Source organism: Gigantopelta aegis, chromosome 3 (genome assembly GCF_016097555.1).
Source record: "Gigantopelta aegis isolate Gae_Host chromosome 3, Gae_host_genome, whole genome shotgun sequence".
Taxonomy (NCBI): domain Eukaryota; kingdom Metazoa; phylum Mollusca; class Gastropoda; order Neomphalida; family Peltospiridae; genus Gigantopelta; species Gigantopelta aegis.
The window spans coordinates 95,594,833-95,614,249 of NC_054701.1; the positions used below are offsets into that span (position 1 = coordinate 95,594,833).

General features: G+C 40.0%; 1 protein-coding gene across 1 annotated transcript in view; it reads right to left on the reverse strand.

Annotated features, from left to right (window-relative positions):
* Positions 1 to 19,417, reverse strand: part of LOC121367090 — a 53,054-nt gene that overhangs the window by 32,341 nt on the left and 1,296 nt on the right. Inside the window, exons 2-5 of the mRNA XM_041491256.1 lie at positions 10,034 to 10,219; positions 7,803 to 7,972; positions 3,397 to 3,486; positions 1,804 to 1,905 (exon numbers count right to left, since the gene is read on the reverse strand). Of these exons, the coding sequence (XP_041347190.1) occupies positions 1,804 to 1,905; positions 3,397 to 3,486; positions 7,803 to 7,972; positions 10,034 to 10,219 (548 nt within the window). The remainder of the gene's footprint in view (positions 1 to 1,803; positions 1,906 to 3,396; positions 3,487 to 7,802; positions 7,973 to 10,033; positions 10,220 to 19,417) is intronic.

Below are 19,417 nucleotides of genomic sequence, written 5' to 3' on the forward strand. Positions count from 1 at the left end.
CTGGTCTAGTTCATACCTGTAACATCTTGAACACCTGGTCTAGTTCACACCTGGTCTAGTTCACACCTGGTCTAGTTCACACCTGGTCTAGTTCTTACCTGTAACACCAGGTCTAGTTCTTACCGGTAACACCTGGTCTAGTTCTTACCTGTAACACCTGGTCTAGTTCTTACCTGTAACACATTGAACATCTGGTCAAGTTCTTACCTGTAACAACTTGAACACCTGGTCTAGTTCATACCTGTAACATCTTGAACACCTGGTCTAGTTCACACCTGGTCTAGTTCACACCTGTAACACCAGGTCTAGTTCATACCTGTAAGACCTTGAACACCTGGTCTAGTTCACACCTGGTCTAGTTCACACCTGTAACACCAGGTCTAGTTCATACCTGTAACACCTTGAACACCTGGTCTAGTTCACACCTGGTCTAGTTCACACCTGTAACACCAGGTCTAGTTCATACCTGTAACACCTTGAACACCTGGTCTAGTTCATACCTGTAACACCTTGAACACCTGGTCTAGTTCACACCTGTAACACCTTGAACACCTGGTCTAGTTCACACCTGTAACACCAGGTCTAGTTCATACCTGTAACACCTTGAACACCTGGTCTAGTTCATACCTGTAACACCTTGAACACCTGGTCTAGTTCACACCTGTAACACCAGGTCTAGTTCACACCTGTAACACCTTGAACACCTGGTCTAGTTCACACCTGGTCTAGTTCACACCTGTAACACCTTGAACACCTGGTCTAGTTCACACCTGGTCTAGTTCACACCTGTAACACCAGGTCTAGTTCTTACCTGTAACACCTTGAACACCTGGTCTAGTTCACACCTGTAACACCAGGTCTAGTTCTTACCTGTAACACCTGGAACATCTGGTCTAGTTCACACCTGTAACACCAGGTCTAGTTCTTACCTGTAACACCTTGAACACCTGGTCTAGTTCACACCTGTAACACCAGGTCTAGTTCTTACCTGTAACACCTTGAACACCTGGTCTAGTTCACACCTGTAACACCAGGTCTAGTTCTTACCTGTAACACCTTGAACACCTGGTCTAGTTCACACCTTTAACACCAGGTCTAGTTCTTACCTGTAACACCTTGAACACCTGGTCTAGTTCACACCTGTAACACCAGGTCTAGTTCTTACCTGTAACACCTTGAACACCAGGTCTAGTTCATACCTGTAACACCAGGTCTAGTTCATACCTGTAACACCAGGTCTAGTTCACACCTGTAACACCTGGTCTAGTTCACACCTGTAACACCAGGTCTAGTTCATACCTGTAACACCAGGTCTAGTTCACACCTGTAACACCTGGTCTAGTTCACACCTGTAACACCAGGTCTAGTTCACACCTGTAACACCAGGTCTAGTTCACACCTGTAACACCAGGTCTAGTTCATACCTGTAACACCAGGTCTAGTTCATACCTGTAACACCAGGTCTAGTTCACACCTGTAACACCAGGTCTAGTTCATACCTGTAACACCAGGTCTAGTTCACACCTGTAACACCAGGTCTAGTTCATACCTGTAACACCAGGTCTAGTTCTTACCTGTAAGACCTTGAACACCTGGTCTAGTTCACACCTGTAACACCTGGTCTAGTTCATACCTGTAACACCTTGAACACCTGGTCTAGTTCATACCTGTAACACCTTGAACACCTGGTCTAGTTCTTACCTGTAAGACCTTGAACACCTGGTCTAGTTCATACCTGTAACACCTGTAACACCTGGTCTAGTTCATACCTGTAACACCTGTAACACCTGGTCTAGTTCTTACCTGTAAGACCTTGAACACCTGGTCCATCAGAGATGAAGTCATGCGTGTGTCCGTGTGTAGGTGGATCTGACGGTTCAGGTAACTCGCGGCAAGATTAGCAATCTGAAAAATGACGCACTCTCACTGCAGATATCTAACAGTCAGTTTCCGTAACTACTTAATAAACTTGTAAAGTATGTTTCATAAATATAGACAATCTATCAAAGAAAAATTGCAAATGAATCCGTAAGTTAAACTTTGGAGGGTGCCAAAAATTACCATGAGGAGGTTGTTTTTTCCCCACTAAAACCCCATCTCACCCAATAAGCAATATAAAATAATTTCCTATAATGTGCATTACAGTAAACGCCAAGCCCCGTACCAGCCCCAACCCATGCTGCATCATCATATTTGAAATAACCCTCACTAACATAGAACATTTACACCTTACACGTATGCTGCCATGTTGCAGAGAGATCACATTAGTTACAGTGCTGTCCGGTGTATCGGCGCACCTAAGCATTCAAGGACCATTTTCTATGTGAACACTGTGAAATACTTAATAAAATGTGTCTCTCATCAATGAAGCAGTGCATAATCTGAAATACACTACAAATTGTTTTATGTCTGTAGTAAATAAACATTTTAATATGGTGTATAAATATAGGCACCCCCTTGTATCCAAAACGATTTGCATGTCCGGTGAATCGGCGCAGTAGATGAGGATCGTTGACCCCGCTATTTATAGACCGCCCATAACTCACTTTGTAGCCCATAAACGCTACACTATTGTCCCAGGATTATTTTAGAACTTTAGTACTTTTTGTTTTGTCTTGTTAAAAATATTACTATGAAAATAAATGATCACACATGACCCATCTGATGATCAGTTTCGGAATCGTTTTCTTGAGTGGCACAGTACTGCAGATGCATAGGAGCCTACATGTTCAAAATGGTGTTTTTAGATTGGTTTTAACATTCTTAATATCAATAAGGCTGATCTACTTCGCGTTTATATACACAAACACAGGTGAATAATTTATTTTGAAATTATGATATAATTATTGATAATTCTAATATTTATTTTTTAATTGCACCCTTAACAATAAATATGTTGATACTTGATTACTTATTGAAAAAGGAACTGAACTTTAATTTGTTAAAAACACCAACAACATAACAACTTCCTAAGCATACTTAAGCAAAATACCAAGTGTGCCGAATCACCAGATACGGTTGTATATGGTGCCATCCACAGACTACTAAAAGACAACTCATGTGGAAGTGTTATGTCTTCAGCTGTGGCACAAGCTTTTCCCTCAAATTATAAAACATTACAGACTACAAAAGATAACACACATGGAAGTGTAGCCAGGGGGCATGGCATCCATGACCTCCCCCCCCCCCCCCCCCACAACCTTTTATATTTGCCTGTCGCCCCATAACACAACTCATACAGTGTTGGTGCCACTCAACCGAATGTGAACTCCCCATTCAAAGTCGTGAACGTCGTATACCTCTTCTGATGTCTTCAGTTGTAATATACATCCCAAATAGGCAAGAGTATAACACATTACAGTCTAGTAAAAGACAACCCACGTGGAAGTGCCATACCTCATCTGGTGTCTTCAGCTGTGACACAAGCTCCTCCTCCAGACTAGGGGGGTGTATGACACACCAGTCTTGATACGCATCATTCACATACTAAAACAGAAAACACACATGTAATTATAAAGAAATCAGTATCCATGTACAATTTCCCCTCGTTATTATGATGGTATCTACGAAATATACACAGTTCATGTAATATTTCCCCTCGTTATTATGATGATATCTACGAAATATACACAGTTCATGTAATATTTCCCCTCGTTATTATGATGGTATCTACGAAATATACACAGTTCATGTAATATTTCCCCTCGTTATTATGATGGTATCTACGAAATATACACAGTTCATGTACAATTTCCCCTCGTTATTATGATATCTACGAAATATACACAGTTCATGTAATATTTCCCCTCGTTATTATGATGGTATCTACGAAATATACACAGTTCATGTACAATTTCCCCTCGTTATTATGATATCTACGAAATATACACAGTTCATGTAATATTTCCCCTCGTTATTATGATATCTACGAAATATACACAGTTCATGTAATATTTCCCCTCGTTATTATGATGGTATCTACGAAATATACACAGTTCATGTAATATTTCCCCTCGTTATTATGATGATATCTACGAAATATACACAGTTCATGTAATATTTCCCCTCGTTATTATGATGATATCTACGAAATATACACAGTTCATGTAATATTTCCCCTCGTTATTATGATGGTATCTACGAAATATACACAGTTCATGTAATATTTCCCCTCGTTATTATGATGATATCTACGAAATATACACAGTTCATGTACAATTTCCCCTCGTTATTATGATATCTACGAAATATACACAGTTCATGTAATATTTCCCCTCGTTATTATGATATCTACGAAATATACACAGTTCATGTAATATTTCCCCTCGTTATTATGATGGTATCTACGAAATATACACAGTTCATGTAATATTTCCCCTCGTTATTATGATGATATCTACGAAATATACACAGTTCATGTAATATTTCCCCTCGTTATTATGATGGTATCTACGAAATATACACAGTTCATGTAATATTTCCCCTCGTTATTATGATGATATCTATGAAATATACACAGTTCATGTAATATTTCCCCTCGTTATTATGATGATATCTACGAAATATACACAGTTCATGTAATATTTCCCCTCGTATGAAATATACACAGTTCATGTAATATGATGGTATCTACGAAATATAACAGTTCATGTAATATGATGGTATCTACGAAATATACACAGTTCATGTAATACCCTCGTTATTATGATGATATCTACGAAATATACACAGTTCATGTAATATTTTCCCCTCGTTATTATGATGGTATCTACGAAATATACACAGTTCATGTAATATTTCACCTCGTTATTATGATGGTATCTACGAAATATACACAGTTCATGTAATATTTCCCCTCGTTATTATGATGGTATCTACGAAATATACACAGTTCATGTAATATTTCCCCTCGTTATTATGATGGTATCTACGAAATATACACAGTTCATGTAATATTTCCCCTCGTATGAAATATACACAGTTCATGTAATATTTCTCCTCGTTATTATGACGGTATCTACGAAATATACACAGTTCATGTACAATTTCCCCTCGTTATTATGACGATATCTACGAAATATACACAGTTCATGTAATATTTCCCCTCGTTATTATGATGGTATCTACGAAATATACACAGTTCATGTAATATTTCCCCTCGTTATTATGATGGTATCTACGAAATATACACAGTTCATGTAATATTTCCCCTCGTTATTATGATGATATCTACGAAATATACACAGTTCATGTACAATTTCCCCTCGTTATTATGGTATCTACGAAATATACACAGTTCATGTAATATTTCCCCTCGTTATTATGATGGTATCTACGAAATATACACAGTTCATGTAATATTTCCCCTCGTTATTATGATGGTATCTACGAAATATACACAGTTCATGTAATATTTCCCCTCGTTATTATGATGATATCTACGAAATATACACAGTTCATGTACAATTTCCCCTCGTTATTATGGTATCTACGAAATATACACAGTTCATGTAATATTTCCCCTCGTTATTATGATGATATCTACGAAATATACACAGTTCATGTACAATTTCCCCTCGTTATTATGGTATCTACGAAATATACACAGTTCATGTAATATTTCCCCTCGTTATTATGATGATATCTACGAAATATACACAGTTCATGTACAATTTCCCCTCGTTATTATGATATCTACGAAATATACACAGTTCATGTAATATTTCCCCTCGTTATTATGATATCTACGAAATATACACAGTTCATGTAATATTTCCCCTCGTTATTATGATGGTATCTACGAAATATACACAGTTCATGTAATATTTCCCCTCGTTATTATGATGATATCTACGAAATATACACAGTTCATGTAATATTTCCCCTCGTTATTATGATGGTATCTACGAAATATACACAGTTCATGTAATATTTCCCCTCGTTATTATGATGATATCTATGAAATATACACAGTTCATGTAATATTTCCCCTCGTTATTATGATGATATCTACGAAATATACACAGTTCATGTAATATTTCCCCTCGTATGAAATATACACAGTTCATGTAATATGATGGTATCTACGAAATATACACAGTTCATGTAATATGATGGTATCTACGAAATATACACAGTTCATGTAATATTTCCCCTCGTTATTATGATGATATCTACGAAATATACACAGTTCATGTAATATTTTCCCCTCGTTATTATGATGGTATCTACGAAATATACACAGTTCATGTAATATTTCACCTCGTTATTATGATGGTATCTACGAAATATACACAGTTCATGTAATATTTCCCCTCGTTATTATGATGGTATCTACGAAATATACACAGTTCATGTAATATTTCCCCTCGTTATTATGATGGTATCTACGAAATATACACAGTTCATGTAATATTTCCCCTCGTATGAAATATACACAGTTCATGTAATATTTCTCCTCGTTATTATGACGGTATCTACGAAATATACACAGTTCATGTACAATTTCCCCTCGTTATTATGACGATATCTACGAAATATACACAGTTCATGTAATATTTCCCCTCGTTATTATGATGGTATCTACGAAATATACACAGTTCATGTAATATTTCCCCTCGTTATTATGATGGTATCTACGAAATATACACAGTTCATGTAATATTTCCCCTCGTTATTATGATGATATCTACGAAATATACACAGTTCATGTACAATTTCCCCTCGTTATTATGGTATCTACGAAATATACACAGTTCATGTAATATTTCCCCTCGTTATTATGATGGTATCTACGAAATATACACAGTTCATGTAATATTTCCCCTCGTTATTATGATGGTATCTACGAAATATACACAGTTCATGTAATATTTCCCCTCGTTATTATGATGATATCTACGAAATATACACAGTTCATGTACAATTTCCCCTCGTTATTATGGTATCTACGAAATATACACAGTTCATGTAATATTTCCCCTCGTTATTATGATGATATCTACGAAATATACACAGTTCATGTACAATTTCCCCTCGTTATTATGGTATCTACGAAATATACACAGTTCATGTAATATTTCCCCTCGTTATTATGATGGTATCTACAAAATATACACAGTTCATGTAATATGATCGTATCTACGAAATATACACAGTTCTTGTAATATGATGGTATCTACGAAATATACACAGTTCATGTAATATGATGGTATCTACAAAATATGCACAGTTCATGTAATATTTTGGCTATGATTCAAAACACTAAACAAACAATAAAATATTTAAACATATCTTCAGTATATTTGATGTACAGTGAAACCTGTCTAAACCGGACCCTCAGCAAACTGGAATTCTGTCAAAACCGGCCAAGATTAATGGTCGCATATTTTCCAAATTCTAAAATGGATTGTGTTTAAATCGGAAAAATATTAGGTCCTTGGCAGGCACACTGGGGAGGTTTCAATGTTGGTGTTTCTGTTAGGTGATTAATTAATAAACCTATCTTTACCTTGTCTGGTTGTGTGGGGGAGGGTGCAGTCTTGATGTTTCTGTGAGGTGATTAATTAATAAACCTATGTTTACCTTGTCTGGTTGTGTGGGGGAGGGTGCTGTCTTGGTGTTTCTGTTTGGTGTTTAACATATGTTTAAAATATCAGACTGTGTGGAGGAGGGTGCAGTCTTGATGTTTCTGTTAGGTGTTTAATTAATAACCATCTTTGTAAATACCTTGCCAGGCTGTGCGGGGGAGGGTGCAGTTTTGGTGTTCCTGTTAGGTGTTTAATTAATAAACCTATGTTTACCTTGTCTGGCTCTACGGGGGAGGGTGCTGCCTTGGTGTTTCTGTTGGGTTTGGGGGGTGCGGCCGGCAACACGCGGACCCCGGGGGTTGGAGGCAGATGGCGGCGGCGAATTCGCGGAACCGGTCCATCACAGAACTCCATCACCTTGTCGCCAATCTCTATGACAGAGCCTTTTATAACGGCATAGAAAGGAAAGCAATGTTTATCAACATACCAGCACATTTTACACTACGGATGGTTTATACTACAGAGAGTATTCTCATTGTACGTCAAGAGAGAAAAAGAAAGAGAGAGGGGGAGACAGTGGGAGATGGGGAAAGACACAGTGGGAGAGAGAGTTAAAGAGACACACACACACACACGTGTGAGAGAGAGAGAGAGAGAGAGAGAGAGAGAGACAGAGAGAGAGAGAGACAGAGAGACAGACAGAGAGAGAGACAGAGAGAGGGAGAGAGAGAGAGACAGAGGGAGAGAGAGAGACAGAGGGAGAGACAGAGAGAGAGACAGAGACAGAGACAGAGAGAGATGACATGTACAATGCTGTTTGATGATCAGTCATGGGGCACTAGTTACAATAGGGAAAAACATAGGTTCCTCTGGGAGCAATCGATCCCATGACCTACCAATGATGAGGCAAGCACTCTTAACACTGAGCTACATTATGCCCCCTATCAGAAAGATTTATAATTTTAAAAAAACGAGCATTATTACCCTGTCTCCAGTCTCTAACGTGAACCTTTCACCAATAAACACAGAATATGTGTACCAGTAGAAACAGCAGCACATTATTAAGAGGTAATTAACACAATTAGTATTAATGGGATTATTAATGCTATTAGCAGATACCAAACAAAATATGCCCAGCAGTATGTCTGCTTATGGAGAAAATTATATATACGTAGAAATATGTATAGTCAGTTTAATATTACTGTATAGAGTTCAACAGTACTGTATATACAAAAGACTATTTTAACATGCAGTAAATATTTTAATAATACTCCATCAGGGATCTCACTGACCCTCGAAAAGTGTCCTTTGAAGCATGGAACTTGGACAGGACTCTTATGGTTTTTAGTTTTAACTTAAACTCCTATTATGGGAGTCCCCAAATTCCACAAGAAAGCTCAAATGACCCCCACTGGAGAAAGGCCAGTGAGAACCCTGCTCCATATACAGTATATTTTAAGTATTCTAAATACAACGTTGCAACAGTCCACATATATACATATATATATATATCAGGGTTCGAGATTAAAAATGTTGGGCAATATCCCAGTTGGATAATAACATTCAAAATCTGGTATCCCACCTGATAATTAAGTATCCCACTTAAATGAAATTCATAAATAACATTGTAACAAACGTGGACGACACTGTTACTTAACTTCACTAGTAAATGACAACTTTCATTGTTTCAGCAAAAAATAAAAACGCAGGATTAAAAAACACACAAAAAACCCAACAAACAACAACAACAACACAAAAACAAAACCATTATAAAGTATCACGGTGGGATACTGGGTTCTTGAAGTCTTGTATCCAAAAATTAATTTCTAGTATCCCCGGGATATCGGGATACCGTTAATCTCGAACACTGTATATATATAGTACATTTTGAAATAGATTACTTTTATTTGAAAATCTAGGGTGACTACATGATCAATAATTCTTTGACACATTTTTATCTTTATTTATATAGCGTAGGGAAAACAATTTACATTTTCATCCTAAAATGGGGGTACACAGGCCCCTTTCCTCCCACCCCCTCCCCCTGTTACTGTGGGCTTGTTATTTAGGCTAAGATTGCATTTACATGTGAGATTTATTAATTTGTTAAATTTATTTATGAGAAATGAAGTAAAAATAGTGAAATATGACAAATTTATGCAATGATGATAATCAATGTTTATGACAGTTAAGCTATTGGATATCAAACATTAGAGTCTTAGAGAAGAAACCCAGTACATTTTTCTGTTAGTAGCAAAGGATCTCTTATATGCACCATCCCATAGACAGGATAACACATACCATAGCCTTTGATACACCAGTCGTGGTGCACTGGATGGAACGAGAAATAGACCAATGGGCCCAATGACGGGGATCTATCCTAGACTGACCACACATCAAGCTTTACCACTGGGTTATGTCCTGTCCCCCTTTACCCAACACCCACCCACCCACCACCCACCCACCCACCCACCACCCACCACCCACCACCCATACATCGTTACCTGGCAGTAAGTTGGTCTCCGATGTGATGATATTGCTGTTGACAAAACACTTGAGATCTTTGTTGGTTGGTGCGATGGTCATCCCACTTGTGGGCCAGACTGTAACCAGGAACAACGGGACACAAATCTTCCTGCCCTCATCTCTGTCCGAATGAACCATGCACACTGTGTCTTCAGCATTCAGCCCTGTAAAGACACACACATTACATGAACCATGCACACTGTGTCTTCAGCATTCAGCCCTGTAAACACACACACATTACATGAACCATGCACACCGTGTCTTCAGCATTCAGCCCTGTAAACACACACACATTACATGAACCATGCACACCGTGTCTTCAGCATTCAGCCCTGTAAACACACACACACATTACATGAACCATGCACACCGTGTCTTCAGCATTCAGCCCTGTAAACACACGCACATTACATGAACCATGCACACCGTGTCTTCAGCATTCAGCCCTGTAAACACACACACATTACATGAACCATGCACACCGTGTCTTCAGCATTCAGCCCTGTAAACACACACACATTACATGAACCATGCACACCGTGTCTTCAGCATTCAGCCCTGTAAACACACACACGACATGAACCATGCACACCGTGTCTTCAGCATTCAGCCCTGTAAACACACACACATTACATGAACCATGCACACCGTGTCTTCAGCATTCAGCCCTGTAAACACACACACATTACATGAACCATGCACACCGTGTCTTCAGCATTCAGCCCTGTAAACACACACACGACATGAACCATGCACACCGTGTCTTCAGCATTCAGCCCTGTAAACACACGCACATTACATGAACCATGCACACCGTGTCTTCAGCATTCAGCCCTGTAAACACACACACATTAGATGAACCATGCACACCGTGTCTTCAGCATTCAGCCCTGTAAACACACACACATTAGATGAACCATGCACACCGTGTCTTCAGCATTCAGCCCTGTAAACACACACACATTAGATGAACCATGCACACCGTGTCTTCAGCATTCAGCCCTGTAAACACACACACATTAGATGAACCATGCACACCGTGTCTTCAGCATTCAGCCCTGTAAACACACACACATTTGATGAACCATGCACACCGTGTCTTCAGCATTCAGCCCTGTAAACACACACACATTTGATGAACCATGCACACCGTGTCTTCAGCATTCAGCCCTGTAAACACACACACATTAGATGAACCATGCACACCGTGTCTTCAGCATTCAGCCCTGTAAACACACACACATTAGATGAACCATGCACACCGTGTCTTCAGCATTCAGCCCTGTAAACACACACACATTAGATGAACCATGCACACCGTGTCTTCAGCATTCAGCCCTGTAAACACACACACATTAGATGAACCATGCACACCGTGTCTTCAGCATTCAGCCCTGTAAACACACACACATTACATGAACCATGCACACCGTGTCTTCAGCATTCAGCCCTGTAAACACACACACATTACATGAACCATGCACACCGTGTCTTCAGCATTCAGCCCTGTAAACACACACACACATTACATGAACCATGCACACCGTGTCTTCAGCATTCAGCCCTGTAAACACACGCACATTACATGAACCATGCACACCGTGTCTTCAGCATTCAGCCCTGTAAACACACACACATTACATGAACCATGCACACCGTGTCTTCAGCATTCAGCCCTGTAAACACACACACGACATGAACCATGCACACCGTGTCTTCAGCATTCAGCCCTGTAAACACACACACATTAGATGAACCATGCACACCGTGTCTTCAGCATTCAGCCCTGTAAACACACACACATTTGATGAACCATGCACACCGTGTCTTCAGCATTCAGCCCTGTAAACACACACACATTAGATGAACCATGCACACCGTGTCTTCAGCATTCAGCCCTGTAAACACACGCACATTAGATGAACCATGCACACCGTGTCTTCAGCATTCAGCCCTGTAAACACACGCACATTAGATGAACCATGCACACCGTGTCTTCAGCATTCAGCCCTGTAAACACACACACATTAGATGAACCATGCACACCGTGTCTTCAGCATTCAGCCCTGTAAACACACACATTACATGAACCATGCACACCGTGTCTTCAGCATTCAGCCCTGTAAACACACACACATTACATGAACCATGCACACCGTGTCTTCAGCATTCAGCCCTGTAAACACACACACGACATGAACCATGCACACCGTGTCTTCAGCATTCAGCCCTGTAAACACACGCACATTACATGAACCATGCACACCGTGTCTTCAGCATTCAGCCCTGTAAACACACACACATTAGATGAACCATGCACACCGTGTCTTCAGCATTCAGCCCTGTAAACACACACACATTAGATGAACCATGCACACCGTGTCTTCAGCATTCAGCCCTGTAAACACACACACATTAGATGAACCATGCACACCGTGTCTTCAGCATTCAGCCCTGTAAACACACACACATTAGATGAACCATGCACACCGTGTCTTCAGCATTCAGCCCTGTAAACACACACACATTAGATGAACCATGCACACCGTGTCTTCAGCATTCAGCCCTGTAAACACACACACATTAGATGAACCATGCACACCGTGTCTTCAGCATTCAGCCCTGTAAACACACACACATTAGATGAACCATGCACACCGTGTCTTCAGCATTCAGCCCTGTAAACACACACACATTTGATGAACCATGCACACCGTGTCTTCAGCATTCAGCCCTGTAAACACACACACATTAGATGAACCATGCACACCGTGTCTTCAGCATTCAGCCCTGTAAACACACACACATTAGATGAACCATGCACACCGTGTCTTCAGCATTCAGCCCTGTAAACACACACACATTAGATGAACCATGCACACCGTGTCTTCAGCATTCAGCCCTGTAAACACACACACATTACATGAACCATGCACACCGTGTCTTCAGCATTCAGCCCTGTAAACACACACACATTACATGAACCATGCACACCGTGTCTTCAGCATTCAGCCCTGTAAACACACACACACATTACATGAACCATGCACACCGTGTCTTCAGCATTCAGCCCTGTAAACACACGCACATTACATGAACCATGCACACCGTGTCTTCAGCATTCAGCCCTGTAAACACACACACATTACATGAACCATGCACACCGTGTCTTCAGCATTCAGCCCTGTAAACACACACACGACATGAACCATGCACACCGTGTCTTCAGCATTCAGCCCTGTAAACACACACACATTAGATGAACCATGCACACCGTGTCTTCAGCATTCAGCCCTGTAAACACACACACATTTGATGAACCATGCACACCGTGTCTTCAGCATTCAGCCCTGTAAACACACACACATTAGATGAACCATGCACACCGTGTCTTCAGCATTCAGCCCTGTAAACACACGCACATTAGATGAACCATGCACACCGTGTCTTCAGCATTCAGCCCTGTAAACACACGCACATTACATGAACCATGCACACCGTGTCTTCAGCATTCAGCCCTGTAAACACACACACATTAGATGAACCATGCACACCGTGTCTTCAGCATTCAGCCCTGTAAACACACACATTACATGAACCATGCACACCGTGTCTTCAGCATTCAGCCCTGTAAACACACACACATTACATGAACCATGCACACCGTGTCTTCAGCATTCAGCCCTGTAAACACACACACGACATGAACCATGCACACCGTGTCTTCAGCATTCAGCCCTGTAAACACACGCACATTACATGAACCATGCACACCGTGTCTTCAGCATTCAGCCCTGTAAACACACACACATTAGATGAACCATGCACACCGTGTCTTCAGCATTCAGCCCTGTAAACACACACACATTAGATGAACCATGCACACCGTGTCTTCAGCATTCAGCCCTGTAAACACACACACATTAGATGAACCATGCACACCGTGTCTTCAGCATTCAGCCCTGTAAACACACACACATTTGATGAACCATGCACACCGTGTCTTCAGCATTCAGCCCTGTAAACACACACACATTAGATGAACCATGCACACCGTGTCTTCAGCATTCAGCCCTGTAAACACACACACATTAGATGAACCATGCACACCGTGTCTTCAGCATTCAGCCCTGTAAACACACACACATTAGATGAACCATGCACACCGTGTCTTCAGCATTCAGCCCTGTAAACACACACACATTAGATGAACCATGCACACCGTGTCTTCAGCATTCAGCCCTGTAAACACACACACATTAGATGAACCATGCACACCGTGTCTTCAGCATTCAGCCCTGTAAACACACACACATTAGATGAACCATGCACACCGTGTCTTCAGCATTCAGCCCTGTAAACACACACACATTAGATGAACCATGCACACCGTGTCTTCAGCATTCAGCCCTGTAAACACACACACATTACATGAACCATGCACACCGTGTCTTCAGCATTCAGCCCTGTAAACACACACACATTACATGAACCATGCACACCGTGTCTTCAGCATTCAGCCCTGTAAACACACACACATTACATGAACCATGCACACCGTGTCTTCAGCATTCAGCCCTGTAAACACACACACACATTACATGAACCATGCACACCGTGTCTTCAGCATTCAGCCCTGTAAACACACACACACATTACATGAACCATGCACACCGTGTCTTCAGCATTCAGCCCTGTAAACACACGCACATTACATGAACCATGCACACCGTGTCTTCAGCATTCAGCCCTGTAAACACACACACATTACATGAACCATGCACACCGTGTCTTCAGCATTCAGCCCTGTAAACACACACACACATTACATGAACCATGCACACCGTGTCTTCAGCATTCAGCCCTGTAAACACACACACGACATGAACCATGCACACCGTGTCTTCAGCATTCAGCCCTGTAAACACACACACACGACATGAACCATGCACACCGTGTCTTCAGCATTCAGCCCTGTAAACACACACACATTAGATGAACCATGCACACCGTGTCTTCAGCATTCAGCCCTGTAAACACACACACATTTGATGAACCATGCACACCGTGTCTTCAGCATTCAGCCCTGTAAACACACACACATTAGATGAACCATGCACACCGTGTCTTCAGCATTCAGCCCTGTAAACACACACACATTAGATGAACCATGCACACCGTGTCTTCAGCATTCAGCCCTGTAAACACACGCACATTACATGAACCATGCACACCGTGTCTTCAGCATTCAGCCCTGTAAACACACGCACATTACATGAACCATGCACACCGTGTCTTCAGCATTCAGCCCTGTAAACACACGCACATTACATGAACCATGCACACCGTGTCTTCAGCATTCAGCCCTGTAAACACACGCACATTACATGAACCATGCACACCGTGTCTTCAGCATTCAGCCCTGTAAACACACGCACATTACATGAACCATGCACACCGTGTCTTCAGCATTCAGCCCTGTAAACACACGCACATTACATGAACCATGCACACCGTGTCTTCAGCATTCAGCCCTGTAAACACACGCACATTACATGAACCATGCACACCGTGTCTTCAGCATTCAGCCCTGTAAACACACACACACATTACATGAACCATGCACACCGTGTCTTCAGCATTCAGCCCTGTAAACACACACACGACATGAACCATGCACACCGTGTCTTCAGCATTCAGCCCTGTAAACACACACACACGACATGAACCATGCACACCGTGTATTCAGCATTCAGCCCTGTAAACACACACACATTACATGAACCATGCACACCGTGTCTTCAGCATTCAGCCCTGTAAACACACACACATTACATGAACCATGCACACCGTGTCTTCAGCATTCAGCCCTGTAAACACACACACATTACATGAACCATGCACACCGTGTCTTCAGCATTCAGTCCTGTAAACACACACATTACATGAACCATGCACACCTGTAAACACACACACACATTACATGAACCATGTACACCGTGTCTTCAGCATTAAACACACACACATTACATGAACCATGCACACTGCGTCTTCAGCATCCAGCCCTGTAAACCCACACATTACATGAACCATGCACACCATGTCTTCAGCATTCAGCCCTGTACACACACACATTACATGAACCATGCTCACTGTGTCTTCAGCATTCAGCCCTGTAAACACACACATTACATGAACACCATGTCTTTAGCATTCAGCCCTGTAAACACACACATTGCCTGAACCATGCATACTGTGTCTTCAGCATTTAGCCCTGTACACATTACAAACAGCTAAACATTAAACATATTAGTGACAAACTCAAAACCATAATACTATAGGAAATACAAGCAAAATTAAGAAAATATACAAATAAAAAAAAACATGCTGTTGAAAGAAAAAAATATATATATATAGACCATGGCAAAAAAGAAGAAGAAGTAAAAACTGCACAGCAGATGGGTGGACATTGTGACTGCTGTGGGCCATTGTAGTCAGGGGTTGTATACTTGCATTAATGACAGTCTAAATATGATGTTATGTTTCTTGTGTGCCTGTCAATTTTCACTGTTATTGTTTAAGACAAAAAAGAAAAGAAAAAAGAAACAATGTGTACTACAACAATACAGGGTCAACAGTGAACTGCTTAGCGCTATGGTTACCACATGTGGTCTATAAATAACACGATCACCAGGTCTGATGTACTGCACTGAAACACTGAACATGGAAACCATTTTGGAGAAAGTAGGGCAATACAAAGAATGAATGAATGAATGAATGAATGATTGTTTAATGACAGTAAATACCACAAAATAAAAATCTTCAAAACTACAAAAATAAATGCCACATGCAAGACAATGAAAACAGTGTATGGAACTGTGGTAAACAAACCAATACTGCAGTGAAACTATCAAGACAAAATGAAAAACAGATCTGAGAGTTAACAGCTGTGAAAGGTTAACACAACATAGCAAAAATAAAATCTTCAAAAAAGCCCAAAATAAAGACTGAACCATATCAACCATGGAAACAGTGTGCTAAACAAACCAATGTTGGTCCAAATTATCAACAAAAAACATATCTGAAAACATTATCACAGATACTTGTAGAACTTGTTTTAAAATATACAAACATACTAAACAGGGTTGAAAATTAGCAGTCGCCCGGTCGCGACTTTTATTGGCTAAGGGCGACTAAGAATTTTAGAAAGGTAGTCCATTGGGCGACCATCAATTTTAGTGTCTGGCGAGTATGGTACTAGTTAAAAAAGAAACACACTGATACTGAAACGAATGTGACAAAAGACACCTCGTCTATGTTGGCGCGAACTATAGATATGGCAGCAGAAGACATGTTCTATATTTTGACAGCGCCAACATAATGAATAACGATAAAATTAATATAAAAACATATTAATTTATTAAGTTTTAAACCCATACCATCGCAAATAACATTTTATTGGGGTAAAAGTGCAGTGTAAACTAAAACAAAAATTCTTCACAAATTACAATCAAACTGCACAGGTTACCTCTTTTTTTTGTGATACAAGTTTCAAGGCATTTGATGGAACATCCAAGGTAATCTGAATGACACGACCATAATAAAATATGCTATGTTCAGGGCTGTATCTCTGTACAATTAAAGCATAGTTGAATAGGCATTTGGCAAAATAGTGGATGATTCCATGGATCTCTATCTAGGAGAACAGCCACTCCCGAGGAAATCATTTGCTGGGAATTTCACCCATCTTGAATCACCACAAAATGTATTCCATCCCTCTTGCATTGCCACAGAGGACTGCCACTCCCATACTAGTTTACTAAAGTATGCGCAGTTCTACCTTTAGTCTGTTTGTAAGTTGCATTATCTTTAACCCTGTATTAAAAATGAGATTTAATATGTTTAATTTAAAGGGACACACCCTAGTTACGTTTATTTGTTAACCATTACAGCGTTGTTTTTCGCAATTAAACCCCATTTTTCACAAATAAAATTGCACTTTACTTACATTTTATTATTTAGAATACACATTTCCATTCACCTGAAGTGCTTTTTGGTAATCCTGATGTTTGTAAAACCACGAAATGCATTTTTTGAATTTTTTCACAAAACGTGTTGTCGAGAAAAAAACCGTTAAGCAAGCGAGGTCCAATCTATTTTTAATGTCACAGACGTTGGTATATCACGTGACCGTTATCATTTTGGTTCGGTTTGTTTTCTCGTGCACGGTTCGCGCAATCAACATCCGATTTGTTGTTGTTCATTTGTGAGATTTTTCTTCACAGTTCGTAAACATTTTCAGTAACAATAAAGTTCAGACAAGTAAGTGTCTCAATACAAAACGTTACAAACCCTTAAAACCAATAATTTTGCTAAGTCTTACGATATCTGGAGAGGGGATACAACCAGGACAGAACAGTTGGAACATGTCCAGGAGAGGTGAAACGAACGCACCCCAAGTCTGTGAAATTTGTCGTGACATAGGCATTGTTGTGCTTCTACCGGTGACATCAGAATACTAACTTTCAAAATTATTTCAAACAATTGGGACATGGGGATTCCCATGGTATTTATCAATATAAAACCTGCTTTTTCACTCCATTTGATAAAAACGTGATCTAAGTGTGTTACAGGTTTGTAGATTAACCAAATTATAATTTATTTTCGCTGGATGGAACTAGGGTGTGCGGCTTTAATAGTACTTTGTAAAGAAACATGTTTCTTTATACTGTTTTGTTTTTTTATACGAGTTGGTATGGGTTTAAAACTTAATGACATCGTTTTTATATGAAGTTTTACTTTATTCATTATGAAGTTAAACGTCAATTTATCGGTTTTCTTTAACGCAAACAGTTATTATTCAACAAAAAAAAACCACTCTAGTTTTAATTTTAGCTGTGCAGTTAAATTCCAATGTGACAATTGGAGGGTTAGTTGAATCTGAGAAGGGCCAGTATGATTTTTCTTCAACTGGCCCTGCTGGCAACCTTGGTTTTCATGTTAATTTTCAACCCTGACTAAATATGTGTTGCATTCACCACTCTCAAGGAAACCCATGAGAATATGCGATTTTAACAAGTACTGTATATTTCAATGTTTCTGCCAGAAAGAAATGTTTGGGTATATGGTGCTATGGAATTGAATACACAGTCAACAGAGGGTAATGGAGGCCTCCCCCAGAAAGAAAATCTGTTAAGTTTAGGCCTAGAGTTAAGAAAATCATGCAGTAACAGAGTTTCTGCCAGACGCTAAAACAGATATGGTGCCATACCCAAATGTTTGGCAGATTTAATTTTTGTTAAGTTAACTTTTTGACAAAATCAATTATTCTTATCATTACTGTATCTTTTCTTAATCCTAAC